General features: G+C 33.5%; 2 protein-coding genes across 2 annotated transcripts; both read right to left on the reverse strand.

The window, feature by feature from the left end:
- Nucleotides 1-10681: 10681 nt before the first annotated feature.
- LOC106111366 (neuronal acetylcholine receptor subunit non-alpha-2-like) lies at nucleotides 10682-11911 on the reverse strand. Its single transcript, XM_013293417.1, has one exon. It carries the CDS (start codon nucleotides 11909-11911, stop codon nucleotides 10691-10693), a length of 1221 nt encoding a protein of 406 aa, XP_013148871.1. The 3' UTR covers nucleotides 10682-10690.
- A 4348-nt stretch (nucleotides 11912-16259) lies between these two features.
- Nucleotides 16260-20925, reverse strand: LOC106111365 (monosaccharide-sensing protein 1-like). Its single transcript, XM_013293416.1, has 3 exons — nucleotides 20867-20925; nucleotides 18094-18232; nucleotides 16260-17667 (listed from the first exon to the last, which is right to left on the reverse strand). Exons 1-3 carry the CDS (start codon nucleotides 20900-20902, stop codon nucleotides 16418-16420), a joined length of 1425 nt encoding a protein of 474 aa, XP_013148870.1. The 5' UTR covers nucleotides 20903-20925; the 3' UTR covers nucleotides 16260-16417.
- Nucleotides 20926-26393: the final 5468 nt, after the last annotated feature.

Raw genomic sequence — 26393 nt, forward strand, 5'->3', positions numbered from 1 at the left:
ATGAGGGTACCTTAATATAATGTACCGTCAGTTCACTCATAATAAATCAGTCCAGTACCAACCGCCGTTTGATTAACACACCTACATTACAATATTATCGTGTGGAATTTAAAATTCAAAGCGATTACAACTGCTTAAACACGTTTCATGAAATTTAAATGTTTGATATCAAATTTACATTTAGTTTAAATAGAATCGTATTTACAGATCTGTGGAATCATCATAATAAACTAGCCTTTGTTGGCTTGTCCGAACGGAAATTAAAAAAATCTTAGTGTACAGCCTGTGAAGTTCTAGACTATCTTCGCCTGTACCAAATTTAATCGAGATCTGTCTGTACATTTGACAAGTAACAATCATCCATCCAACCTTTCGCATTTATAATACTTAGGGCCTATCCCACCACTGGTAGCTTAAAAATGACGGTCACTCTCAGATGCGGGAACAATATCCGATATTTTCATCGCATATTTTACACGTTGGGTTGTTATCCGACAATTTACAATTCGGTAGGACAGACCCTAAAACAAGTAAAAGAAAATGAATCGATACTAGGACTTAACTAAAAAGAGATGGATGGATTGCGTGTAAGGTGACATGATCAAGAAGGGAGTGACTGAGATGACGTATGATAGAGTTATTTGATGACGACGATGACGAAAACCGATGCCGTCTACGGGAATAGGGAAGGTAGGGGAGATGATGTTGACTAGGATATAATACTGAAAGTAATATGGATTTCATGTCGCTTGGGCTCTTAAATGTAAGATTACAAAAACTAAGTTTAAAATAAATAATAAGAAACACCTGTTCTTCAATAGTGCTGTGAAAGTTTTGTACGAAACATGTCAGAAAGTTCTAAGGACGAGTCGTGTGCAATGAAAAACTTCTACGGTCCGATATGTTCCCTGATTTGTACCACGTGTTAGTGTTACAAAATCTATACTATTACAATAAATTTGTTGCCTAAGATGTCAGCAATGACAACATATTTTTGAATAATTCTTTTTTTTAATAAAAAGCCCTACGCTTACGTCACGCTTCAGGCTATATATTTTTACGCAATTGAACTTATGGGCTAAATAAATTGGATAAAAACCCTAATGTGGGAAAGAGACCATAAGTTGCTGCCAACATCAAGGAAGCAAGGTTGTCATCATGTCATGTCATTTTGACAATTGTAATTGATAAAATATACAAATGCAAACAATAAAATAAAATTTTCATAATTTCATGCGGATGAATCCGCACGGGAACAGCTAGTATTTAATATATTATGATGAACAGTTACTTTTTGTCTAAGACCTGGACCAGATATTCCAAAATCTTTTCACATCGATTCCCAGCTTTAATACATTTTGAGAATCTGTTGTAGATGTTTTGCGACCTTCAACTTTCTTTCATCGTACCATCGTATACCGTTATTTGTTCTGTTAACATTAATTATTTTTATTTTACTCTTGTTGCGATGTTGCTTTGGAGGACGAAAACCCGGTGCGCCGACCCTACAGGAGTAGGATAAGGCAGGGGAGATGATGACTCTTGTTGCGATGTTTCGCTTGTATGTACTAATTAACGTTTAACGTGTCTAGGATTTGCAACAAATACTAAATTAATATTTGTTTCACGTTACGTGTATCGTGAAGAAAATAGAAATAGAAACATAGAAACTGGTAAAGTCGATTCAATCGGAACAAAGTGGACAAGTTAAATGTACGATGTCCGCTGCACGGGTGTACACGACTTGAATTTCTAACTTGCCGATTTAAAGTCGTCAAATACATTGCTATTTGTAAACCTTTAAGCTACTTGAAAAGTCTTAACGTATATTTTGCTATTAAATTTCGTCAGGCGCTTGTACGAAATAATTACCACTTGGTTAATTTAAAAATGTATGTACTAAATACATAGACAATACAAATTGAATAAACAATCCCTCATTAAAATAGATAGCTATATGCTAAGGAAAGGACATTAGTCTGTCAAAAGACATTAAGAAAACTATTTCTATCACCCATTAAGTAGACTTTAGTTGCTTTGAAAGACATTATAATAGTAAAATATACCATCGGCTAAAATTTAAACACTGTATTTACAACAAAATGTACAAAGGATCGATTTGAAATAAACAAAAGCGTCTCTCTGTTTAATTTGAATTTGTTTATTTTGTTAAACAAATTGTCAGTTTGATGATAATGGAACTAAAATGTTTGGTACACATTTGATCATTCAACTGTTAAGTAATAACATCAAACTTAACGGTGCTTAATGAATAAAATTAACTAATTTTGCCCTTCGTTCCCACTTGTCTGTTGTCTTCGTTAAAATCCATCGTATTGTTAAGAATTTCCAACAGTGGTAGTGCCCGCTTTAACATCTTAGCACGAATGGGCCGGCACGCCCGGTGTAATACCGTGACCACACAGAAGACAGGCGTGAAATGGAAGCAATTCCGTGTTTCGTCTGATGAGTGTGGTGCAGGAGGCCTAATTTAAGTCCCTTTCTCTTTACTACCCTTTTCTTATAAGGAGAGGTTGAAAAGGGGAAGCGGATTTGACAGTGAAGGAGATGCATGGAAGGGAAAATATCCTCTTTATGTGCGTCTCATCCTCCGTCGTATAAGGGTAGGCAACGCATCCGCAATTGCGGATGTCTATGGGCAGCGGTCGCTTCGCCATTTTGGCGATTTCAGGTGGCCGCTTGCTCGTTTGCCACCTTATGTTATAAAAAAAAATATATATGTTAATTAGGCTTGCGTTGTATTTTATGAAACTACAGTCTCTTCAGATTTTTTCCTCGGTCTCTTTCTACCCTTTACCTAAAAAGTAAAAGCATATTAACACAGCGTAGAGTTAAACTTCAAAGCGTAATGGATGGAATGTTTAGCCGATTTGGGCGTACGCCAAACGTATTTGGCAAGAAGCGTTATAACAAATTACCCTCGGCTATGTAAGCATTCGCAGCATGGACGCCTCATGTTATCTATGTTTATGTAAGATAATTAATTATTTAAATCCAACAGTTAAATTAAGTAGGCGACCATTAAATTAAATACAAGCGTCCGGATAACGGATATCGATGAAATTTGCTATTACTGTAAATGATATAATTGTTGAGTGCAAAATACAACCTCTTTGGCTGACAAGCAGTATGTATACAGCCAAAGAGGTTGCATACTGGCCACCAAGGCAATAATCGTTTGTAAAAGAAAATATATAAAGGAAGAAGTCAAGATGTGATCGACATAGTTTGGAGTTGAAGTTTTTGTATACTTTTTTGTTTAAATAAGTTAATAAAGATATGTTTGTTTTATAATAAGTGTTTTGTATTTTTGGCTGCCGCGCTGTCGGTAACAAGTTAAACTATAATAGTTTCGAAAAACACATAGGCTACTATGTATACTAACTACACATACTATTTTTTTTAATTTCACGCAGACAGAGTCTCGGGCGTAAGCTAGTTGTAAAATAAAGATGACTAATGATCTATTGTAATGTAGGGAATAGTGTTTCACAGGAAAAAATTTGAAATTCGCAATTTTTTTAGTAAGGTTATATTTTTTGTTGGAAAAAATGTTAGAGCTGTTTAATTACGAACTGTTAATGTGCTTAAATCAATATTTAGTTGCAACTTAAATCTAAGTAATTACTTAATACAAACTTGAGTGTGAATGTCACTCGTAAGCACACCTGCAGCTAACGAGAGCCTCAAGTTTCGTGAAACTTGACAACTTATCTGCAAACTTTGAATGCAATGATGTAATTACTGATGGCTTCTAACTTGAACTAAGTTATCTTACCTATGAATATGCAAGCTGAGTATGTTTCATGTCTGTCCTATTGACAATACAGTAATGTCTGCAGCTTTGTATTTAGTCTTGTCCAAGGTCTTTTATGTATTATTTTTTTTATATAAAATAAGGTGGCAAACGAGCAAACGGCCACCGACCGCTGCCCATAGACATCTGCAATTGCAAATGCGTTGCCTACCCTTATCCGACACAGGAGGGTATTTCCCGTTCCTATGTATCTCCTCCTCCGTCAAATCCACTTCCCCTTTTCAACCTCTCCTTATAAGAAAAGGGTGGTAAAGAGAAAGGTACTTAAATTAGGCCTCCGGCACCACACTCCTCAGACGAAACACGGAATTGCTTCCATTTCACGACTGTCTTCTGTGTGGTCGTGGTATTACACCGGGCGTGCCGGCCTATTCGTGTTAAGATGTTAAAGCGGGCACTACCACTGATATTATGTGTGTTAAATAAAAATGTGACCAACAATAACTTGTGTTTAAATAAAATAGACTAATAACAGTCTTCATTGAGTTATATTTTCCAACTCTATCTTGATTTAGAAATTAAATTATGATTTAGTTTTACCTTGTTAACCTTTTTTTAATTTATCAACGTGATGTCTTGTACATTTTTATTTAAAGTATTGTAATGGTGGAAGTTAATAAACCTGTAGTTGCAAGCTAACCCGCTATTTATAACGTATTCCGGAAGTGGGCATTACTCTGCGCCCCGTTTATCCAAGCCTGTCGTCCGCTCCACTAATTTCCTACTTCATGAGATAAAGTGGATTTATCGCAAACTGTGAAACGATTAAGATAGTCTTTGAGTTTCCACTGTTGAAACTCCTCTATAAATTATTAAAAAGATAATCAGATTTTTGCACCAATAAATTAGCAGTGGCAATTCAGTCGTTACTTAAAAAAATACAACAAAGAGAACACCGACAGTCAATTAACGACATTTGAATCTTAGAAATCACCGACACGTTTTAATAAATATAATAAACGCCTGTCTAAAATTAATAGCAAATCTGTTTAGTTACAAAAGTATCCCAGAATTAATAAAAGCGTATCCCAGAGTTAATTTTGCCAACTTATTTTTACTTTAGTTTTAAATAATAGTCAAGTATAAATGGAATTTAGAATATCTCCAATACTCACCAAGTACATTCGTTGACAAGCGTCGATTATTATCCCTAGAGCCCTACAGCGGGCCCACATTCAAGTCCACATTATTAAATTCCTAACCTCCATGTCAAAGCTGTTCCGGACAGTGAGTACAAAGCCGATTAGATTTCACATCTTAATTTCTAACATACCCTTGTCAATGGCATGTTTTGTTAGTTAACCACTATGATAAATTAATTTAAGAGATAATTAAAGTTAAATTATCGTTAAAACGATCAAGTATTAGGATACATAAATCGTTAGTGAATAAAATAGTTTAAGATTTATTTTTTATTCTTTGACATTTTTTTTTATTTACAGATTTTTGCACAAATAATAGAAGTTGGTCAACAACGCTTAAATTAAGTAATATTACATTTGAATGAAGATATAGAGACATTTGTTAAAATTCTCTCTATGAGTTTGTGACTGCTAATCTTAGAAAGAAATTAAATTATTGTGGTAACTAAGCATTGAATTTAGTTTGTATATTGTTAACTAAATAATAGTAGAATGGTAAAATTTACAATTTAAATGCAACTATTTTATGTGGAAAGTGTTTATTTGAATAATAAAAGAAGATTAAATCGATTTAAACAATTTTCAGTCTGTCGCCAGCGAATGGAGGAAATGAATTAATACGAATTAAGGTTTTAACTCGCAAAATGTGAGAGATTTACAAATGACTGCAGCAAGCCGCTGTACATGCGATATAAAATATTAAATAAAATCATTATTCCTCGGTTAATTTACAAATACATACATGTATTTAGTAATATTAAGGGCCTGTCTCACCAAATTTTAAATTGTCTGATAACAATCCAACGTGTAAAATATGTGAAATATCAGATTTGGTTACCTTATCGGACAGTGGCGTCATTTTTAAGCTATCTGAGCCTCTATCAGCCAGCAGTAGGACAGGCCCTTATATTTATTAGAGCGTGCGCACACCTGAAACTAAACTATCGCACAACTGTTTAGTCGCGCTTTGATATTTACATTATATGTAAATGCGAACACTACTCGATATGTAGTTGTGTGTTGTAGTGGGATAGGGACAGAAAGACGATGACAAAATCATAGTATAGCACTTGGGGCCTGTCCCACCACTGGCTGCTAGAGGCTCAGATAGCTTAAAAATGACGTCATTGTCAGATAAGGTAAAAATCCGATATTTCAATCACTTATTTTACATGTTAGATTGTTATCTGACAATTTACAATTTGGTAGGACAGGCCCTTAATATAATACTTTTTCTAGTCGATGTTATTTGCTACACTGATATTTCATAAACAAAACATTTCAGTAGTCAAATCATTGCGTCGATTGCAATCAAAGCGTAGGATACCAGATATTAATTAATATTCCGAGGTTTAATGTTACCATCATTGATATATCAGTTTGAATAACATTTGTAATACTAATGTAGTGTATATAGTTATCTCTCATAATACAGTATTTCTCATTTTATAAAACTATGTTATTATCAAGTAATAAACCTTACAATAATTGAAATCTTATATATGTAAATTATACACTTAATCGGCATTGTGTGTGAAAAAAAGAACAGGCGCTTATATATTTTTACGAGCGCCTGTCACTTTTGTTATAATTCCAGAAGCGACAGCAAGCTAATTCTTTTTCGCAGGTATGTATTTATTTGGCGTTCCATAGTCTTAAAAACATATGGATCTAATATTAAAAAAATATAAGGATCTAATGTGTTTCTAAAAGGCAAAACGTTGAATTCAAAAGTTGGAAAGAAACACGTTTGTACCCAAACAACATAAGGTTGAGAAAAGTTTTGATAAAGTTTCGACAAGCCAACCCTTGTACCAGATGTTACAGGATCTATTTATCAAATATCTCTAAATGTCTTGAAAAACATACTTTAAAAAGATTATTGCGAAACAAACTAGTTACCTTCTTTAGTTTCAGGTTTACTAACATTTTTTTTAGTTTTCAAAATATACAAAAAACACGAAACAATAAATAACTTTTCATTTATAGGTTTGTATAAGTGGCATCAAAAATCTCTTCTTATTTTCTGGTTAATTAGGGACTTTTCTTAAAGCGCCTGTAGAAATATAATATCAAAGATTTAAATAAGAAATATTATTTAAATGCTATTGAAAAATATTATTTCATCGTTGTGTTCGAAGATTACTTCTAACGTCAAAATACACAGTAGATGTAAGCTATGAAATACCATTAGAGTAGTCGCAAGTCCCACAAGTCACAGTCTTAGTTTGTTAACTTAATTACAAACACAAGCAGATGGGACTCCATCTTATCCTACGCATGCCCTCAACTTAGATTACCAAGTTATTCAACATTAATTTTGTTATATCTGTTTTAATTGTGTTATTACTTTCTCATGTTGATGTTTAATTTCATTAATATGACATAATTTTTCACGCAAATAGTAGACCTTATTCAGCACTAGCTTTCGCCCGCGACTCCGTCCCCATGGATTTAAAAAACACCAAAGTGAGTAACCTATGTGTTCTTTCAGACTATCCTCTACATCTGTACCAAATTTCATCGAAATCCGTTGAGCCGTTTAGGCTATAAACTCTTTCAAACATCAATCCATCTAAACTTTTGCATTTATAATATTAGTATGATTTCCATGTAATTTTATAAAATTGTGACTTCTACAGTCTCCCGTACGTATTCTGATCGCAATAAGCGATATAAGTACGATGTAAAGGCCGCATACGAGCGATAAATCAAACAGCGCGTGCGGTTGATGTGCCCGCGATGCGCCGCGCTGTCATTTCTAAACCGTTCTATGTGAAATTGTAAGCACATAATTTGTACATAGTATTGTATCAAATTGCAATTTTGTTAACCATTGTTTATCTTTTTGTCATAATGTTGTTAGGAAAAGCCGATAGATGGAGTAACTCGAACAAAATATTTTGATAAAGTTATAATTGATTGCAAAACTTAAATGTAATGGAGATTTTAAGGTAGATAGTGTTTTGTTTTAAAACTAAACATTAGATACAGCGCCATCTTTTATAACATGAATACACTATTAAGTGTACTCATACATTTTCCGGCAGCGAAAAAAGTTACGACTGCGTTCGCGTGGAATAAATTAAAACAAAAGAAAGTATCAAAAGAATGTTCTTTCAGACAATACTCTACATGTATTCCAAATTTCATCCAGATCCGTTCAGCAATTTAGGCTACAAACTCTAACAATACTCTAACATCCATATAAACTTTCGCATTTATAATATTAGTGAGAAAAGTTTCGTTGTATAATTTCTTCGTTGACGTTGATTTTCCTATTTATGAGTTATAGTAACGGGGTCAGTTTGTACCACGAACTGGCAACCTCCCAGACCGCAAATTAACGCATACGCTTCATTAAGTAAGCCCTGAGTAACACATCGATGTAGAAACTTGTGTAATCTCTATACTAATGTAAGTAATATTATAAATGCGAAAGTTCAGATGGATGGATTGTTTGAGTTTGTAGCTAAAACGGCTGAACGGATTTCGATGAAATTTAGTAAAGATGTAGAGGATAGTCTGGAAGAACACAAAGGCTAGTCACTTTTGTTTTTTTAAACTAAAGAATATCGTATGATTTTTAAGAAAATTGATATAAATCAGATAATACAGATATAATATAATAAATTACAAAAAAAAGTAAGGTTTGTCAATATCTTACTAATATTATAAATGTGAATTTATCGTAAAAAATCACAGGACTTCCAAACAAGGTGGCAACGGTATGATAAGAGAGTGAAATATTTTACGCAGCTCTGAAATTGATTATGGAAATAACGTTAAAAATTGTTTTTCCTATACAGAATAAAAATATTAACAAAACAGAATGACTAAACTCAAATCAAAATTATTGAAGACTAGCTTTCGCCCGCGACTCCGTCCGCATGGAATTAAAAAAAAAAAAAAACAAAACTTAGTATCTATGTGTTCTTCAAGACTATCCTCTACATCCATACCGAATTTCATCGAAATCGATTCAGCAGTTTAGGCTACAAACTCTAACAAACATCCATCCATCTAAACTTTCGCATTTATAATATTAGTTAGATTTACTAATATTATAAATGCGAAAGTTCTGGATAGATTAGAGTTAGCCTGAACTGTTAAACTGATCTCGATGATGTTTGGCATAGATATAGAACATAGTCTGGAAAATATAAGCCGCTTTTGTTTTCTTTACCTGCGGACAAAGTCGCGGGTTAAAGCTTGTAGGTAAATGCTTTTGCGTCCCTTCTATTAAATGATTGTTTTTGATATAAATTTCTTGAGAAGACAGTTAAGATTAAGTTTGCTAAGTGTACAAAACTAGGGGAGTTTTGAAATTGTTCTAATAGATTTTGAGTTTATTCATTACGTACTAGAACTAATTGCTCCTTATAATATTAGTATTGATGAAAACGGAAAGGAAACTAAAAAAAAAACATTTTTTTCTCAGTCAAGTCTGTGTTTATTCTACACTAGCTCTCGCCCACAACTCCATCCTCGTGTAGTTAAAAAAAAAGTAAATAGCCTATGTGTTCTTCCAGACTATACTCTACAACTGTACCAAATTTTATCGTAATCCGTTCAGCAGTTTAGGCTGCAAACTCAAGCAAACATCCATCCATACATGTAAACTTTCGCATTTATAATATTAGTATGAGTACGAAGTATGAAGTGTGATAACCTCCAAAAAGCTTGATGGATTTTAATAGAACATTTACCTGAAAGTAATTGTTATATATGAAAGTAAAATACACTTATTTTTAACTGTCACAGAGTAAGTAAAAAAACCTCATTATAACCATTCATTTTCGTAAGATATCTTTACTTCTATTACTGGCTAAAGTAACAGAAGAGAAAACAAGATGAACGTCTACAATTTGCACTGTAATGCTCCTACAAACATAAATGTCTGCAGTTTAGAGCAATGGAGTTCCGCTTTACACTTTGCAAGGAAATAGTATGCATTTACAAAACTATATGCAACCGGATATAACCACGATAAAACTAGGAATGTTACTAATATTACAAATGTGAAAGTTAAGATGGATGGATGGAAGGATAAATGGATGGACGGATGGATGATTGTTTGAGTTTGTAGCCTAAACGGCTGAACGAATTTCGATGAAATAGCATATATGTAGAATATAGTCTGGAAGAACACATAAGCTATTCACTTTTGTTTTTCAAATACCACGCAGATGTAGTCGCGGGCGAAAGCTAGTATTTAAATAAAAGATTAATGCTGTAGGGAAAGTTGAAAATTATTAACAAGTTAATGTTTCCCGAGGAGCAGGTAGTACCAGCAATCTATCCGCGTAAAGAGAATTTTGTTCCCATTATGTTAATCGATATGTAGACATTTACCAGATTGTACAATTATAAATGCAGAATAATCATTTTTTATTTAAATTTAATTTCAGTCTTTAATGTACAGCCTAATAATTTAAAATTAAATGCTTTTGAGGTTTAAGTTAAACTATTTTTTTTTTTAAATTTTTTTTATATTAAAACAAAACTTGTATCATCATAAAATATAATTTAGATACATATTTCTAGACTCTAAGACTTTAAAGATGCAAGTAACATCTTTAAAGTAAAATATCTAAAAGGGAAATATCTATACTATTATAATTAAGCGTAAACACACACTTCTTTGTTGCCTAAGATGTCAGCAATTACACCATATTTTATGTAAGTAACAGATTTAAAGTCTTAGAGTCTAGAATTCAGGTTCTTTAGGTATATAAATATAATACATCACGATATATGTTATAACAATAATTAACAAGAAAATAAAATTAATAATACTAACAAAATCGATCCATGCAGTTAGTATTTTCGCAGCATCGTTATTCATTTCTTTTTCTTCAGATCTACTCCATTTAGGCCAAATGATATATTTTACGTACGAATCTAAAATCTTTTCATTAAATGTGATAATAAAATTTGATGGTGGCTTAGATTTTCTATATAAATGAGTTAAAAGAAAAGTTATTCCGATAGCCAATAAAGTTAAAACAATCGACGAACGCAAGAACAATACTACTGTAGGAGTATCAGGGCTATGTTGTGGTAAATCTGAATTGATTTCTTGTAGAAACGTAAATTGATTTAGCAAACCAAAACATAGTATAAATAAACGTATCTTATCTTCAACATTTAAAGTCATTGATAAAACTGTTATAAACGACAAAACTAAAGAAGGAACTATAACGATCGCTGCTAAACCAACCCCTTCACGTTCAACAATAAAATTAAAAGAAAATTTAACCGATTCTGAATCTTCTGTCTCCGTCTTTGAGAAATCTGTTATAGTCCATCCAGGACCGTATTCAGCACCAAACATCTTAATACCTCTACCAGAATCTAAAACGAATTTAACATGATCGAATCCAGGTTTTGATCCAAATTCGAATGTACAGTTCTGTGTGTCGTACGGCCAATGTGTTAATTTCGTATTACACACAGTTTGATGGATAACTCTAGGTATACAAGTTACATGTCCTTTGTTTGTTATACGACAAGAAGTCATGATGTAATCGAATTCGTCGTTCCCACTGGAGCTGTAGTGAGATAATTTGGGTGTCCATATTTTGTTACTGGGAAGAAGGACTTCGGTAATACCATCGTAGTTATCCGGATTCCAAGTAAGTCTTGAATCATCCCAGGTTAAAAATACCCAGCTGTTGATTGTAAAGATTTCTTCATAGTGTTCGAAGTTGAAGGATTTTAAGGTGAAACTGATGTTTACAATTGTATGATTGGTACTTGGTGGTTGAAATCTGGTATCACATGATGTTAATTCTTCTCGAAGTTTCTGTTCCCAGGCGGTGCTTAATGAACGATTGTCTATAACACATGTCTCACTTTTTATTGAATTAATAAAAAGAAGTATTACAAAAAATAATGCGGCCATATTTGACGATATGGTGTTGACCATTGACATCTATTCTGAATTCTGTGATCTACGCCCCCTATTGATAATTATGATTTATTGTTGTATTTGATAAGGGATATTAAATAACAATAGATAATAAGAGTATTACATATCTGTTTTAATAATTTAAATGTTTTTTATTATATCGTAAAACGGCAAACGAGCAAGCGGCCACTTGAATCCACCGATATGGTGAAGCGACCGCTGCCCATAGACATTCGCATTCGCGGATGCGTTGCCATCCCCTAAATCGACGTTGAAGACGCACATAAATAGGATATTTCCCCTTGCTATGTATCTTCTCCACCGTCAAATCCATGTTCCTTCACCATCCTTTTCTTATTAGAAAAAGGTTGGGTAGAAAAAGGGACTAAAGTTGGCCTCCGGCTCCACACTTATCAGTCGAAACGCGAAATTGCTCACATTTCACGCCTGTCTTCTGTATGGTCGCGGTATTACACCGGGCGAGCCGATCCATTCGTGCGATGTTAAAGCGGGCTTACCACTGTTACAAGTAGTCTTCTAATCATGGTATCACTAAATGGAATGCATGACTACCAAAACGAAAGCTTGAAGATTTGCGCTGCAGTGTTTACACAAAACTTTAGTGGAAATCATTTAATACCAAATCATAATAAACGTTGTAATTTAGTTATTTTAAACGGTACGTGTCTTACATTTGATAAGCGACGGCTAATGAATCGAGTTAAACAATTTTCAGTCCGTCGTCCGACGAGGGAAACGGGCGAAAACGAATTAAGGTTTTAACTCGCGGCATGTGACGGTTTTATAAATGAGACAGTTTTACACAGGCTCGTAATGAATATATATAAAAACATCACATGAGCAACGGGTAGCTGCATTCGCTGAAATAGCGAAGCTACCGCTTACTAAATACCCACATTGCCTACAATTTCGTTGTTTTTGCAGCTGAATTAACTGTATAGTTTCACCTCCATATAAGCTCATGGGAATCATAGCGAGACTAAAAAGTTGTGCGATAGTTTAGTCAATGGTGTGCCTGTCCTTTTAAAAGGCAAAAGATGCACATCGCACAAAAGGATAGTATCCCCATCCATGCGTCCTCTTCATCGTCAAATCCCATCCATTCCTTACACAAAGGTAAAGTAAAAAAATCTAAAATCCTCCGTCACGTACACTCATCATACTGTACGCGGAATTGCTTTCACTTCACACCTGTCAATGTTGTATTGCACCAATGGGGATGTTTCCTAATGTTACAAATCCAAATAAAGTTATGTTTAATATTTTAAAGACAGCATTTTATAACCTATAATAACATTTAGAGACCTTGAATGTTTGTCTCAAATTAAATATAAATTAAAAACGTTGCAATATTTTTTACCCTCCATTACTCGATCTCAAACACCAATGACGTCACTTCTTCGCATATAACATGGCAGTGTGACCAATTTCAGTGAATGTCAGTGCATTTTGTAGTTATATTTTTTTCTAAATGATTGTAATAATTGAGTTTGCGTGTTTTATATTATGAGGACTCCATTATTGAGTGTTTTTATAATTACGACATAAGTTATGAGCAAAACATTTTATGAATATTACAAAAGAAAAATATATCAAAATTCATAAGAGTAGCTTATAGTACAATTTAATTTATACCTGGTCACTATTTACACACAAACATAATCTTCCACGAGAAGCAACAAGTGTAATTAATACGTTAAAAGTATCACCTTCTGTTCATTTTGGTTTTTTCATTTTTATCTCCATTACTAAAAACAACTTTAGACAACAAAGATTTACGAGTATTATCAATCAATGGTTCTTTCAAATTGACAGTGACAGGCCGTGACGCGAGGTTCGTATGCAAAGAAGTGACGTCATGGTACGTTTTGGGGGGAAATTAAAGAGTTGTTTTTATTTACGTGTTTTTTTATTGAAATAATGAGTATTATATTTTATACAATTTTTTTTTCGTGTTCATACATGGTTTATCTACAAAATAAAGGCTATTCCAAAAATTAGGAAACATCCCCATTGAGCCGGAATATACGTGTAAAACATATTAATATATGGAAAACCGTTGAAAAAGCTAACAGTTCAAACTAATCATCATCTCCCCTACCTTATCCTACTCCCGTAGGGTCGTCGCACCGGGTTTTCATCCTCCGTATAACTCTATCATCCGTCATCTGTTATCACTTCCTTCTTGATTATGTCACCTAAGCAAACTACAAACTAATCTTTAAAACATTGTTCACCTTTCTTTCCTCTATACCACAAGATCTAATTTGTATAAATGTACAGTTTTCAATCTATAAAAGCGTAAACAAACACTACATTGTTGCCTAAGATATCAGCAATTACTGCATATTAATGAATAATTCTTTTTTTAATAAAAAGTCCTACACTTACGTCACGTTTTAGGCTATATATTTTCACGCCATTAAACTTAGGTGGTAAATATTTTGGAGAAAGGCCCTAATGTGTGAAAGAGACCATAAGTTGCTGCCAACATCAAGGAAGCAAGGTTGTCATCATGTCATGTCATTTTGACATTTGTAATTTGACAAATGTAAACAATAAGATAAAGTTTTTTTTAATTTCATGCGGATGAAGCCGCAAAGGAACAGCTAGTTAATAATATTTTTGAGGTATAAATATACAATAACTTGCATTTTCAACTGTTATTTTCTTGAGTTCATTTACAATGCAAACGCAGCGTTTGTAAATCGAGCAACTTTTGTACCAACATACTTAAATATTCACCATTCCGAGATAAAGACGGCAGTTGCTAAAGAAAATACAAAACAACACTGAACTATTAAAATACAACTCGAAGTAAAATACCGAGATTTTAAGAACAATGTTTTACTTTTCTGTTCATAAAATACTGCAGAGGAAATTATATTACTAATACTATATATACTAAAGGTTAGTTGCATGTTTGTTACTACGTATCCCCAAAACGGCTTAACAGATCTTGATTTTTTTTTATAATATAAGGTGGCAAACAAGCAAGCGGCCACCTGAATCCGCCAAAATAGCAGATGCAGATGCGTTGTCTACCCTTATCCGACGTAGGACGAGACGCACATAAAGAAGATGTTTCCCCTTCCTATGCATCTCCTCTACCGTGAAATCCACTTCCCGTTCCCATCCACTCCTTATAAGAAAAGGGTGGTAAGGAGAAAGGGACTTAAATTAGGCCTCCGGCACCTCACTCACCAGGCGAAACACGGAATTGCTTCCATTTCACGCCTGTCTTCTGTGTGGTCGTGGTATTACACCGGGCGTGTCGGCCCATTCGTGCTAAGATGTTAAAGCGGGTACTACCACTGTTGAATTTGCACAGATGTAGAACATAGTCTATAAGAACATAAAGTTACTTATAAATTTAGGTACGCGTGGATAAAATAAATCACGTTGTCAGCCAATGACATGTGTAAATATAATTTCTCATTTATATTGTAATCGATTTACTTTTGTTGTTGTGTTGGTGACAATATGTTCTCATACGTATGTAAAACATACAATCTCACTAAATTGAATAAAACAATTATGGTAGAATATTCAAATGGCATTTAAATATGTGTCTTAATTTCAAACTTCATTAAAATTTCATCTGACGTGTTAAGATTCGTTCCAGTATTCGGCTGTTTAGTTAATATAATAAGTGCTAGTAAAACATGTTTTTAAATGTATGTTAAATAATTCTAAAACAAGGGCTGTCATGGTTTGTTACTTCAATAAATCACAAACACTTTAATAATTCTTTATTCATTGTAAAAACATTTGTTTTTAAATAATCCAGGACACAAGAAACAAAATTCTGGTACATCTTTTAATTGGTTACTTAATTTCTACTTAACACAACACTTAATAAATAAATAATAATTACTTAATAATATACACATTTGAAGAGGAATGGTAAATTATTTATTGAATTACCATCAGGAATATTAATCTTAAACTATTAAACATAAATACTTGGATATCTTTTTAAATAATTAAAACCGCTGGTTGTACATCTTACTTCTTATCTTACTAATATTATAAATGCGAAAGTTTAGATGGATGGATGGATGTTTGTTAGCGTTTGTAGCCTAAACGGCTGAACGGATCTCCATAACATTTGGCACAGGTTTACAGCATAGTCTGGAAGAACACATAGGCTATCCCGGGAATAGTGACGGTTCCCGTGGGATTCATTAATTTGGTTTTTTTAATTTTTACTCGATCATTCTGCAACGGTTCAACATATCTTATTGAAATTTGGCACAGATATAAAACAAAGTCTGGAGTACACATGGGATAAGCTTCATCCCCGAGAAATGTCCGGTTCCCGAGGGATACGTAGCTTTTTGTAATTTATATAGTTTGTATGTTTTCGAATACCACGCGGACAAAGTCGCGGGCAGCTCGTCATAATATAAAACTTAATTCTTTTTCTGTCAAATCGTTTCATAAGTCTTATAAAATACGTTAAATAACTCTATGCAAATCTTTACTATATGTGTTAATTTGTTAATTAGTAAGCAATCTACCGTTCTTATCTGATTTGCCTTTCATTTCGTTCTCAATTTGTTGTAAAGTCTTATCTTTAGTTTCTGGTAAAATAACAAATAAAATAGCTAGACAAAACGTTACTATTAATGCGTAAATTGTATATGTACCTGATACTCCAGTATGTTCTATCATTAACGGTGTTAATTTTAACGTAGCAGCATAGAATATTGTAAACGCGACCCCTGATATACAAGAACATAAACCTCTATGTTCTAATGGAAACACTTCAGCTGATATCGTAAATGCTACCGGAATAATACCAACACTAGCTATGAAAGAATGCAGCAAAATTAAACAAGGAATTAACCAGGTTATGCTTGATAGAAAATTAAAATTAGATTTAGTAAATACTGCTATACTTATAATAAACATTAAAAATATAGTAACAGATCCTAAACCGAACAATAAAGTACGTCTATCGAATAATCTAATAACTAAACATGAAACCGCTAAAGCAGATATTAATAATAAATCAGAAACGATAGAACCGTACATCGCTATTGAATTACTACCGGTGATTTCTTCTAATATCTGAGTTAAATACGCAAGCAAGAAATATCTTCCGCAAGCATCAATACACAAAGTAACCAAAGCAACAATAAAACAAGCTTTCAACATCTCTCTATTGTTAAGTTGTATAAAAAATTTCTTAACCTGTGAAAGGTTTTGAGTTTTCTTTTTCAATTCATGCTGTTCCATTTGAGCGTTGATCAACTCCTTTAGTTCCATTTTACTTTCAAGCGAATTCCCATTTAACCATATGAATGCTTTCTCGCATTCATCAAAACGTCCTTTCATTGCGAGATACGAAGGACTCTCCGGCCATAATAATACGAACAGTATCGCTAAACTTATCGGTATTACACAAATACCAGCAATTTGTCTCCAAGTACAGAATAATGCTAAAGTATGACAGGTCAACGATCCTAAACCTATGGATATTTTCTTTAACGTCATAAAGTAACCTCTTCTTCTTGGTGTTGAGTATTCTGATAAAGTGACAGCGGCTATAAAGACCCCACCGACGGTTAATCCTTGGATAGCTCTAGCAATGAACAGCATAGTAACGTTACTTGCAGTGGCTAAAGTGATCCAGCCAACGAACATGACCACATTTAACGTTATATTGACAGCTTTCCGACCGAAGCTCTGGAATATTGGTGACAATATGAAGAAACCCACGATACCACTAAGTCCATTTATTGATGCTGAAAAAGAGAATGATTCAATAGAGTTTTAACCACCAATTTTATATTATTTAATTGCTTTCGCCTGCGACTCCGTTCGCGTGGATATTAGAAAACAAAAGTGAGTAGCCTATGTGTTATTCCAGACGATCCTCTACGTTTACGCCAAATTTCACCACAATCCACTCAGCCGTTTAGGCTACAAACTCTAACAAACATCCATTTATCTAAACTTTCATATTTATAACATTAGTAAGAAGTAAGAAATAATATTAACATGACAATTCTTATTTAAATGTAGATTGTCTAGATTAGTTTATTAATTTTCTAGTAAGTAAGGGATGGTAAGGAAAAGTGGGTGGATGATGCAGGAGACATATAAGGGGAAATATCCTCGTTGTGCATCTCTTCCACCATCAAAGTTATGAAAAAATAGAGGTTTATTACCAATCCATGAAGCTTGATTCCTATCAGCGGTGATGTCTGTACTGTTAGGTGATAGAAGTGCTGGATTCAAGACGGAGGGGAACGCGACCATCACGCCTGCGGAGAGCGAGTGCAGACATGCCACTAGCAGAACGAATATCTGGAACATAAACAAATGCAATGTATTTCTAAAACAATCGTAAAGCCTATGTTTTCTGTATGCTTGGGGCGTCCGCTCCCGTCGGTGGCTCGGATACGAATGCCCTACTATTATGACGCCATGACAGTAGTAAACAGTGTGGCCATACATTATTATGTTTTAAGGTAATCACGCACTTATAAGCACTTTTACAACTGTTACTACGAGACTAATGGGTGAGGTTAATAAATGCGTGACAACCTTTATCGTTATTTTCTATTTGAAAGCTATTTCCAAAATTGTTTTATCCTTGACTTCTTTAGAAAATGCAGTGTTTTGCGGCTACGATAATAAGGGCCTTTATTGGCTGATAGAAATACCAGGTATGAAAAAAATGCATTACTGTTATAGTAATTTATTAACTTATAATAACCTCTAATGATTAGTTTATCGTTTTAATATGTTTTTATTTGCATTATTAAGGTTCTTATGTACAGTCGCGGAAATACGCAGTATTGCAGTTTAGAAAAATTACCTTGTTTATCGCAACGAGACGGACTCCACCTCTTAGAAATAACTAATTACGTAGCAGTGAGTGCAAACGAAGGGATACTAAAAAGAATCTAGCCGTGTGCCGCTATTCCGCTTTTATCGTACAGACACATTTAAACTCTTTTTTTTCCCTCATTCATACGATTGTAACTTTTTAGGTAGAACACTGCCAATTTACCTGACTGTACAAGGGAATTAGTCGCAATAACCGTTGATTTTTTATAAATGTTAGACGAGATTAGACGTTGTTTAAACGTCATTAAACAACACTAAGGATATCACTAAAACAAAAGGTTTCTCCAAGCACTGTTCGTCTTACTTCTGTGGTATAATGATAATAATAAAGTATCACGATCTACTGGGACCGATCTATTATTACGGACAGGACTATTGCTGCCAATAGACCTGATATAGTAATAATAGATCGGTCTGAGAGTTGTGTAATGTTAGTCGATGTCACTATCCAACATGACGAGAATCTCGTGAAAGCCGAAAATGAAAAACTATTAAAATATTTGGATTTGGCTCACGAGATTACCGCCATGTGGCGTATGAAATCGACTACCATTATTCCGATAGTCGTTTCGGTACACGGGCTGATAGCGAAGAGCTTCGACCAACACCTCAAGAAGCTCTCGCTAGACAGTTGGATTAAGGGCCCGATTCAAAAGGCGGTTATTTTAGAAACCGCACGAATAGTGAGGAGGTTCCTGTCTCTGCAGCCCTGACCACTGGTTGCTTGAGTCATCGGATTCCGCAGCCGGTGGACTTACTATTTTTTTATATAATATGTTCTATTTTGTTATTTTTTTAAGAAAATCATGTGAAATGTATTATATATAAAAATAAGAGAATAAAGATATGAAATAATAATAATAACTTTATTTCAAGCGTACAATCAGCTCATAAACTTGTTAGTAAGTTTCTTAAATTATGTTAGTGACAAAACAGAATATATACACTATATATATGTATAGTTTCGCCATCTATACTCGTATCTATACTAATATTATAAAGAGGAAAGATTTGCATTTTTGTATGTATTGAAATAACTCAAAAACTACTGGGTCGATTTTAAAACCTCTTTCACCGTTAGAAAGGTAATTTATCTGTGAGTAAGATAGGCTATGTATTTTAATTACACGCCGGCGAAGTCGCAAGCAACAGCTAGTTTATTTTAGATATGTTTATGAGCAAAAACATTTATGTGTGTTGTAGAGATTCGTTCAGCGCAAGTTAATGTTTTAGTTTTAAATTATAATTGCAAATTTTCAGTGTGATTTTACTACCTGATATTCAAGAGTTTTTATCTCAATGAACTTAGGGATCCGGTTTTGTCCATTTTAGTATAGGCAGAATTATTATTCTAAGTAATATTGTAAATGCGAATATTCAGATGAATGTTTGTTAGAATTTAGCCTAAACGGCTGAACGGATTTCGATGAAATTTGGCATATGTCTATACTATTTTAATAAAGCGTAAACACACACTTCTTTGTTGCCTAAGATGTCAGCAATTGCAGCATTTTTTTGAATAATTCTTCTTTTAGTAAAAAAACCCTATACTTGCGTCGCGCTTTAGGCTATATATTTTAACGCCATTAAACTTAGGGGGTAAATATTTTGGATAAAAACCCTATTGTGGGAAAGAGACCATAAGTTGCTGCCAACATCAAGGAAGCAAGGTTGCTCTTGTGTTATGTCATTTTGACATTTGTAATTGATAATTTGACATATGTAAACAATAAAATAAAGTTTTTGTAATATCATGCGGATGAAGTCGCACGGGAACAGCTAGCTTTTAATAAATACCTTTTATCTTCATTTTTTAACAAATGTTCGAAGTTAAACGTTATAATAAGAAATACTTTACCTTGCATACGAAACAATAAACACACAAATTGCACATATAATTACAAACATTTTTAACTGCAGTAACAATACTTGAAGTGTACTTTTTAAGCGAATAGCGCTAATGCAATACATAATAATTTGATAAAACAATTATTAATAAATAATCTATGACTTATGTTTTTTAAACTATTTGGAATACAAGTTACTTTAACAAGGGTCTGTTAGAATTTTTAATAAACACTTCCTTACCTGTCTGAACCAAAATTTGTCGACAACCCGACTCATATTAAGTCTTCAATGTACTGCAAACTTATGAGATAAATTCTCGATATTTGTATACATTTACTTACAGGTTTCAAACAGGTTTCACCAACGATATAAATACGGTTTTCATTGATATAACATTTGTATACAAACGTTGTTTTCTCTTTTATTATTTGAAACAAAATAGAGATGGCGTTATGTTTTCACATAAGTTCTACGACAATGGAACTACACGGTTATTATTCTATATTGAATTAAAAGTACTAAGAATACTATAAAGTATAGTAAGTAATTTCCCGCCATTTGTTTCCTAGAAAATATTGAATTTAAGTGTAAATTTCCACCATCAAAACATATAATGGAACATATTTTGTAATCTTAGTATAGGTAAAAGTAAACAAACAATTACTAGAGACCATTTTATCTGAAAATCTTTTAAATTTGTTGGAAAAACTAATGTTAAAAACCTTTGAAAACCCACAATTTCGATCCATCTTTCAAATTAAATAAGAATTATTTACTTATATACAAACCAGCACGACGGAGACAAAATATTTGAAATAACAATGATAATTACAGTAATGAAACCGTATAGGGAGACGTTCTGTTATGACGTTTTTAGCAACTTATTGACCCTCTCTAGATTGTTTTGCTAACATTAAAAAAATATTCATTAATACATTAGTAGGAAAATACACGTAACATTTTTTTGGCCTCTCCTACTTAATGAAATTTCTCTTTTTAACCCGCGTGGTTTATGGACCATTGAGTTATTATAAAAGGCTTTAATGTAGATATTTTAGTGTAGAAGCTTTCATCATCACCAGTACATGACCCCATTGAGGGGCTCGGAGACTAATCAAAGTAAGGGATGACTAAGCCATAGTCAACCACGCTGAACTGCGGGTCGACTTCACACATTTGATCATGATATGTGTAGGCATCACGATGCTTTCCTTCACCGTTATAACGTCGGGTAAATTATGTAAATTTGAAATTCGATAATCCTTGGTACATGGCGGGATTTGAACCCAAGAACTGTAGATTACAAGTCAAGTAAAATCAAGTAATAGAATCTTTACTTAACGTCAAAAAAATACCTTAACCTGGAATACTAACGTTTTCTTGCCTTTTTTGTCTTAATTTTTGACCCTTGTAGGATGTGTATGTAAGGACAAACAAACACGTTGAACCGGTTTGATGTTAAGTATATAATTTAAGCGATTTATTATCAAGTGTCTTTAATATGCAAGGAACATATACGTTAAAGATGTTCTTACATATTATTAATTATACTAGCTGTTGTCCGTTACATCGTCTGTGAATCATACTAATATTATAAATGCGAAAATTTAGATGGATGGATGTTTGCTAGAGTTTGTAGCCTTAACGGCTGAACGTATTTCGATGAAATTTGGCATAGATGTGGAAGATAGTCTGGAAAAACATAGGCTATTCACTTTTGTTTTTTTAATACCACGCGGATGGAGTCGCGAGCGGAAGCTAGTAATTAAAAAAATGCGTTCTTCTAGAACGTATTCTATTTTTAAGTCAAATTTCATCTAAATTCAGGAATGACAGTTATTTGGTTACGTTCATTCAAACTTTCGTATTCATAATAGTAATAGAGGTAAATAATAAGATAAGTTTATACATTTAATGCTGTCAATAATTCCTAACTAGTTTTCGTCATCGACTCCGTTAGCATGAAATTAAAAAAAACTAAAGTAACTAAATAGCCTATATGTTCTCCCAGACTACGCTCTACATGTATGTCAAAATTCATCGAGATCCATTCATTAGTTTAGGGTACAAACAAACATCCATCCATCTAAATATTCGCATATTATATTAGTAAGATTATTAACGTGTTATTCATATGCTATTATCTATACTAATGTTATAAAGTGGAAAGATTTGTATTTTGTATGTATTTGAGTCACGCAAAAACTACTGGGCCGATTTTAAGAATTCTTTCACCAGAAGAAAGGTAAATTATCTGTGAGTAACGTGGGCTATGTCTTATTATTACTAATATTAACGAAATATTAATAATCAGCGTATTTCTGGACCTAGGCGTTAATAATTAATATAGTAAAGAAGGTGGATAAATTTAGCGCTAAATGGGTACATGTCTCAGAAGAAAATGTCACGGAGAGAGCGAAGTGAAGAACTTGAAGGAAAGCCGACCACTGGATACGAGTTACGAAAACTGGTCTATCGTTTACCATTCATTTTGTACTCCTTTCCATACTAACGGAAAACATTGTTCGGTTTCGACTTAGTGTTTTATTATTTTTATATTATAAGGTGGCAACAAGCAAGCATCCACCTGAATCCGCCAAAATACCAAAGCGACAGCTGTACATAAACATTCGCAATAGCGGTTATGTTGCCTACCCTTAATTGACAGAGAAGGAGACGCACGTAAACATGCACCGTCAAATCCACGTTCCTTTTCCATCCTATTCTTATAAGAAAAAGGCAAGTAAAGGCATTAAAGTTGGGCCTCCGGCACGACACTTATAAGACTGTACGCGAAATTGCTCCCACTTCACGCCTGTCTTTTGTGTGGTCGTGGTTTTACACCGGACGAGCCGGCCCATTCGTTAAAGCGGGCTCTACCAATGTTATTAGTTTTGTCTTCTTTCTATTGACCAGTAAGATAAACTATATGTTAATATATTAATATATAAATTCACGCATTATTATAATTATTAAACGATTAATTCCGTCACTTTGACATATGGGTTCGGTAAAATGTTTTTTAAAAGAATGGCGTCGAAAGTCCGGTTATACTAATGTGTTACATAAATATTTGTACTTGAGACCTTGAACGTTTGTCTTAGAATAATAATATTGATGTTAATAATAACATTGTCTAAAATAGTAACTAAATATTACAAGAAAATATCCTAAAGCAACCTTGCAATATCTGTGTAGAAATCCAAAGATGTGCAGTGAATCTAACGTGGTCGACTATTATTATATTAGTTTTCGCCGGCGACGGATCTGGGTGGAATTAAAAAAATCTAAGTAACCTATGTGTTCTTCCAGACTATTCTCTATATATATGCCAAGTTTTATTAAGATCCGTTCAGCTGCTTAGGCTACAAACTCTAACAAACATCTATCTAAACATTAGCATTTATAATATTAGTAAAATTTTTATTTAAATTACAGTTAGGACTATGGTTTAGTTAACCATAACATGGAGTAGGCTCCAGACCTCTTTATTGATATGAGAACAATTCTGTCTGTGTAGTAATAAATTTCATACTTCTTTTTTGACCGACTTCCCAAAAGAAGGATGTACTCAATTCGTCTGTATGTTTTTTTTTTTATGTGTGTTACGGCATAACTCCGCCGCTAGTGGATCGATTTTGATAATTCTTTTTTTATCCGAAAGATAATGCTTGCAAGTGGGTCCCATTTTTTGGTTTGATTTTTGGAGTCAAAGACTACGACGTAGTTAAAATAGTTTAATTCAAAATCGCGTGACGAAATTTAGGGTCATTTTTGCTTTCTTTGCTTACGTAGCCTAAACTATAAGACCGATATAAAAATGATTATGGAAGAATTGTAGCCCTTTAAATTTTTAGAAACTAAATATATTACAAAAAGATATCTCAAAAGTAGATTATTCATTTCCCAGCGCTTTTCACGTTTGATTTCCTTTTCCCGTGATAGCGGGAGTTTTAAATAATGACCGGTTGCATATTTTAAAATCTTCTATCTTCATTTACTTGGACATAATGTTGGGTCTCGACAATGATAATGTTTTATGGACGAACTGGACGGAAATTCACTTTTTTATAGTAATAATTTAACTCTTGAGTGTTTTAATATCCATCCAGTCCATTGGGAATAGATCTTAATAATATTATAAAGCGGAGCGTCGGTGGCTCAGTGGTTTAAGCACTTGACTTGAAGTCTACAGGTCTTGGGTTCGAATCCCGCCATGTGATTTTTCGAATTTTCATACGTACATAAATTACCCGACGTTCTTACGGTGAAGGAAAACATCGTGATGCAACCTGCACATATCGGCGAAGAAATTCAAAGATATGTGTGAAGTCAACCAACCCGCAGTGCAGCGTGGTTGACTATGGCCTAGTCACCCTAACTTTGGGTAAGAGAGCTGGTGATGATGTTGAATATTACAAATGTTTGTTAAAGTTTGTAGCCTAAATTGCTGAACGGTTCTCGATGAAATTTGGCATAAGTAGAGGATAGTTTGGAAAAACATATAGGTTATTTACTTTTGTATTTTTAATTCCGCGCGAACGAAGTCGCAAGCAAAGCTGTGTAAAAGTTGTGGTTCTTGATTTTTTGTAAATGATTTGTAATCCATTGTTTTCTATAAATATTGTTTAAAGTTTGCAATAGCAATTAAAATAAATTAAAAGTACTAACCATTATAAGACAAAGAATTTCCTTCAATTCATTTAAAAGATAGCGTGAAATAACGACCCGGCACCCAATTTAACTCTCTACGAGAACATAATTTTGCACAGTGATAAAGGAAGTTGGGAGATCGCAATTAATGGGCTGCAAGTATATTTCAAGTCTATAACTAACTAGGAAATTATTGTGCGATAAAATTTTGTTGAAGAGATTTTTTTTATCTTAGTTTTTAGGCAATTTTTGTCTTGGGAAAGACATGTCAATCCCATAGTGCTGCTAGAAGATCCTAAGAAACGAGCTGGCATAATCGTACAGCCGCTTCAGATGCTGGCTCAGTCAATATTGACATAATTATGCTCACATCAGATTGAAGAGATTGAAAATGGTTTTTTTCTCTTGTTTGTTCTTTTTGATCGACTTCCCTAAAAAAATCAGGTAGTTACTCGATTCGTCAGTACATCTTTTGTAAATATTTTCCTAAAGGTAGTGCTTGCAAGTTGGTCCGAATTTTTGTTTAATTTTTAAACACATTAACTGTCGAGACCGATTTATAAAAAAAAAAACATTACTTCTTAACATCTCACTAATATTATAAATGCGAAACTTTAGATGCATGTTTGTTATGACATATCTCCAAAACGGGTTTACAAATCTCTGTGAGATCTGCCCTAGATGTAAAATATAGTCTGGAAGAACACATAAGCTATTAATATATTTTTTCAATTCCGCGCGGATATACTCGCGGGTCATAACTAGTTAATCTACATTTACTAAAAATGGAACATAAATACGAGATAAAAGTAGCTTCAAAGATGTTTTCGAGTATGTAAATTGAATTTAAACGTCAACACTTTTGAAAGATTTTAAAATGGTTCGGGAATAACCAATATTCTGCGCCAGATGTCTGTGTGCTTTGCATTGACTGCAAATGGATGTGAGTGCTACAATACGTTCGCATGCATACCTTTGAAACGTAGCTAAAAGTGCCAACCGATACTATTCTATTATCTATACTATTATTATATGCCTCTGGAAAACATACAGCATTGCTTATGAAGATGCGTTATATACTTAGCTTGAATTTCGCGGTCATTCGCCGTTGACA

Source organism: Papilio polytes, unplaced genomic scaffold, assembly GCF_000836215.1.
Source record: "Papilio polytes unplaced genomic scaffold, Ppol_1.0 DF824169.1, whole genome shotgun sequence".
Taxonomy (NCBI): domain Eukaryota; kingdom Metazoa; phylum Arthropoda; class Insecta; order Lepidoptera; family Papilionidae; genus Papilio; species Papilio polytes.

What these genes read in the sequence shown, in the direction of transcription:
- LOC106111366 (XM_013293417.1), bottom strand. Translation starts at nt 11,911, where the DNA reads ATGGTCAACACCATATCGTCAAATATGGCCGCATTATTTTTTGTAATA.
- LOC106111365 (XM_013293416.1), bottom strand. Translation starts at nt 20,902, where the DNA reads ATGAGTCGGGTTGTCGACAAATTTTGGTTCAGACAG. An exon ending in ACAAATTTTGGTTCAGACAG is followed by an intron (nt 18,233 to 20,866) that starts GTAAGGAAGTGT and finishes TTTATGTTCCAG; the next exon opens with ATATTCGTTCTGCTAGTGGC. An exon ending in GAATCAAGCTTCATGGATTG is followed by an intron (nt 17,668 to 18,093) that starts GTAATAAACCTC and finishes TCTCTTTTTCAG; the next exon opens with CATCAATAAATGGACTTAGT.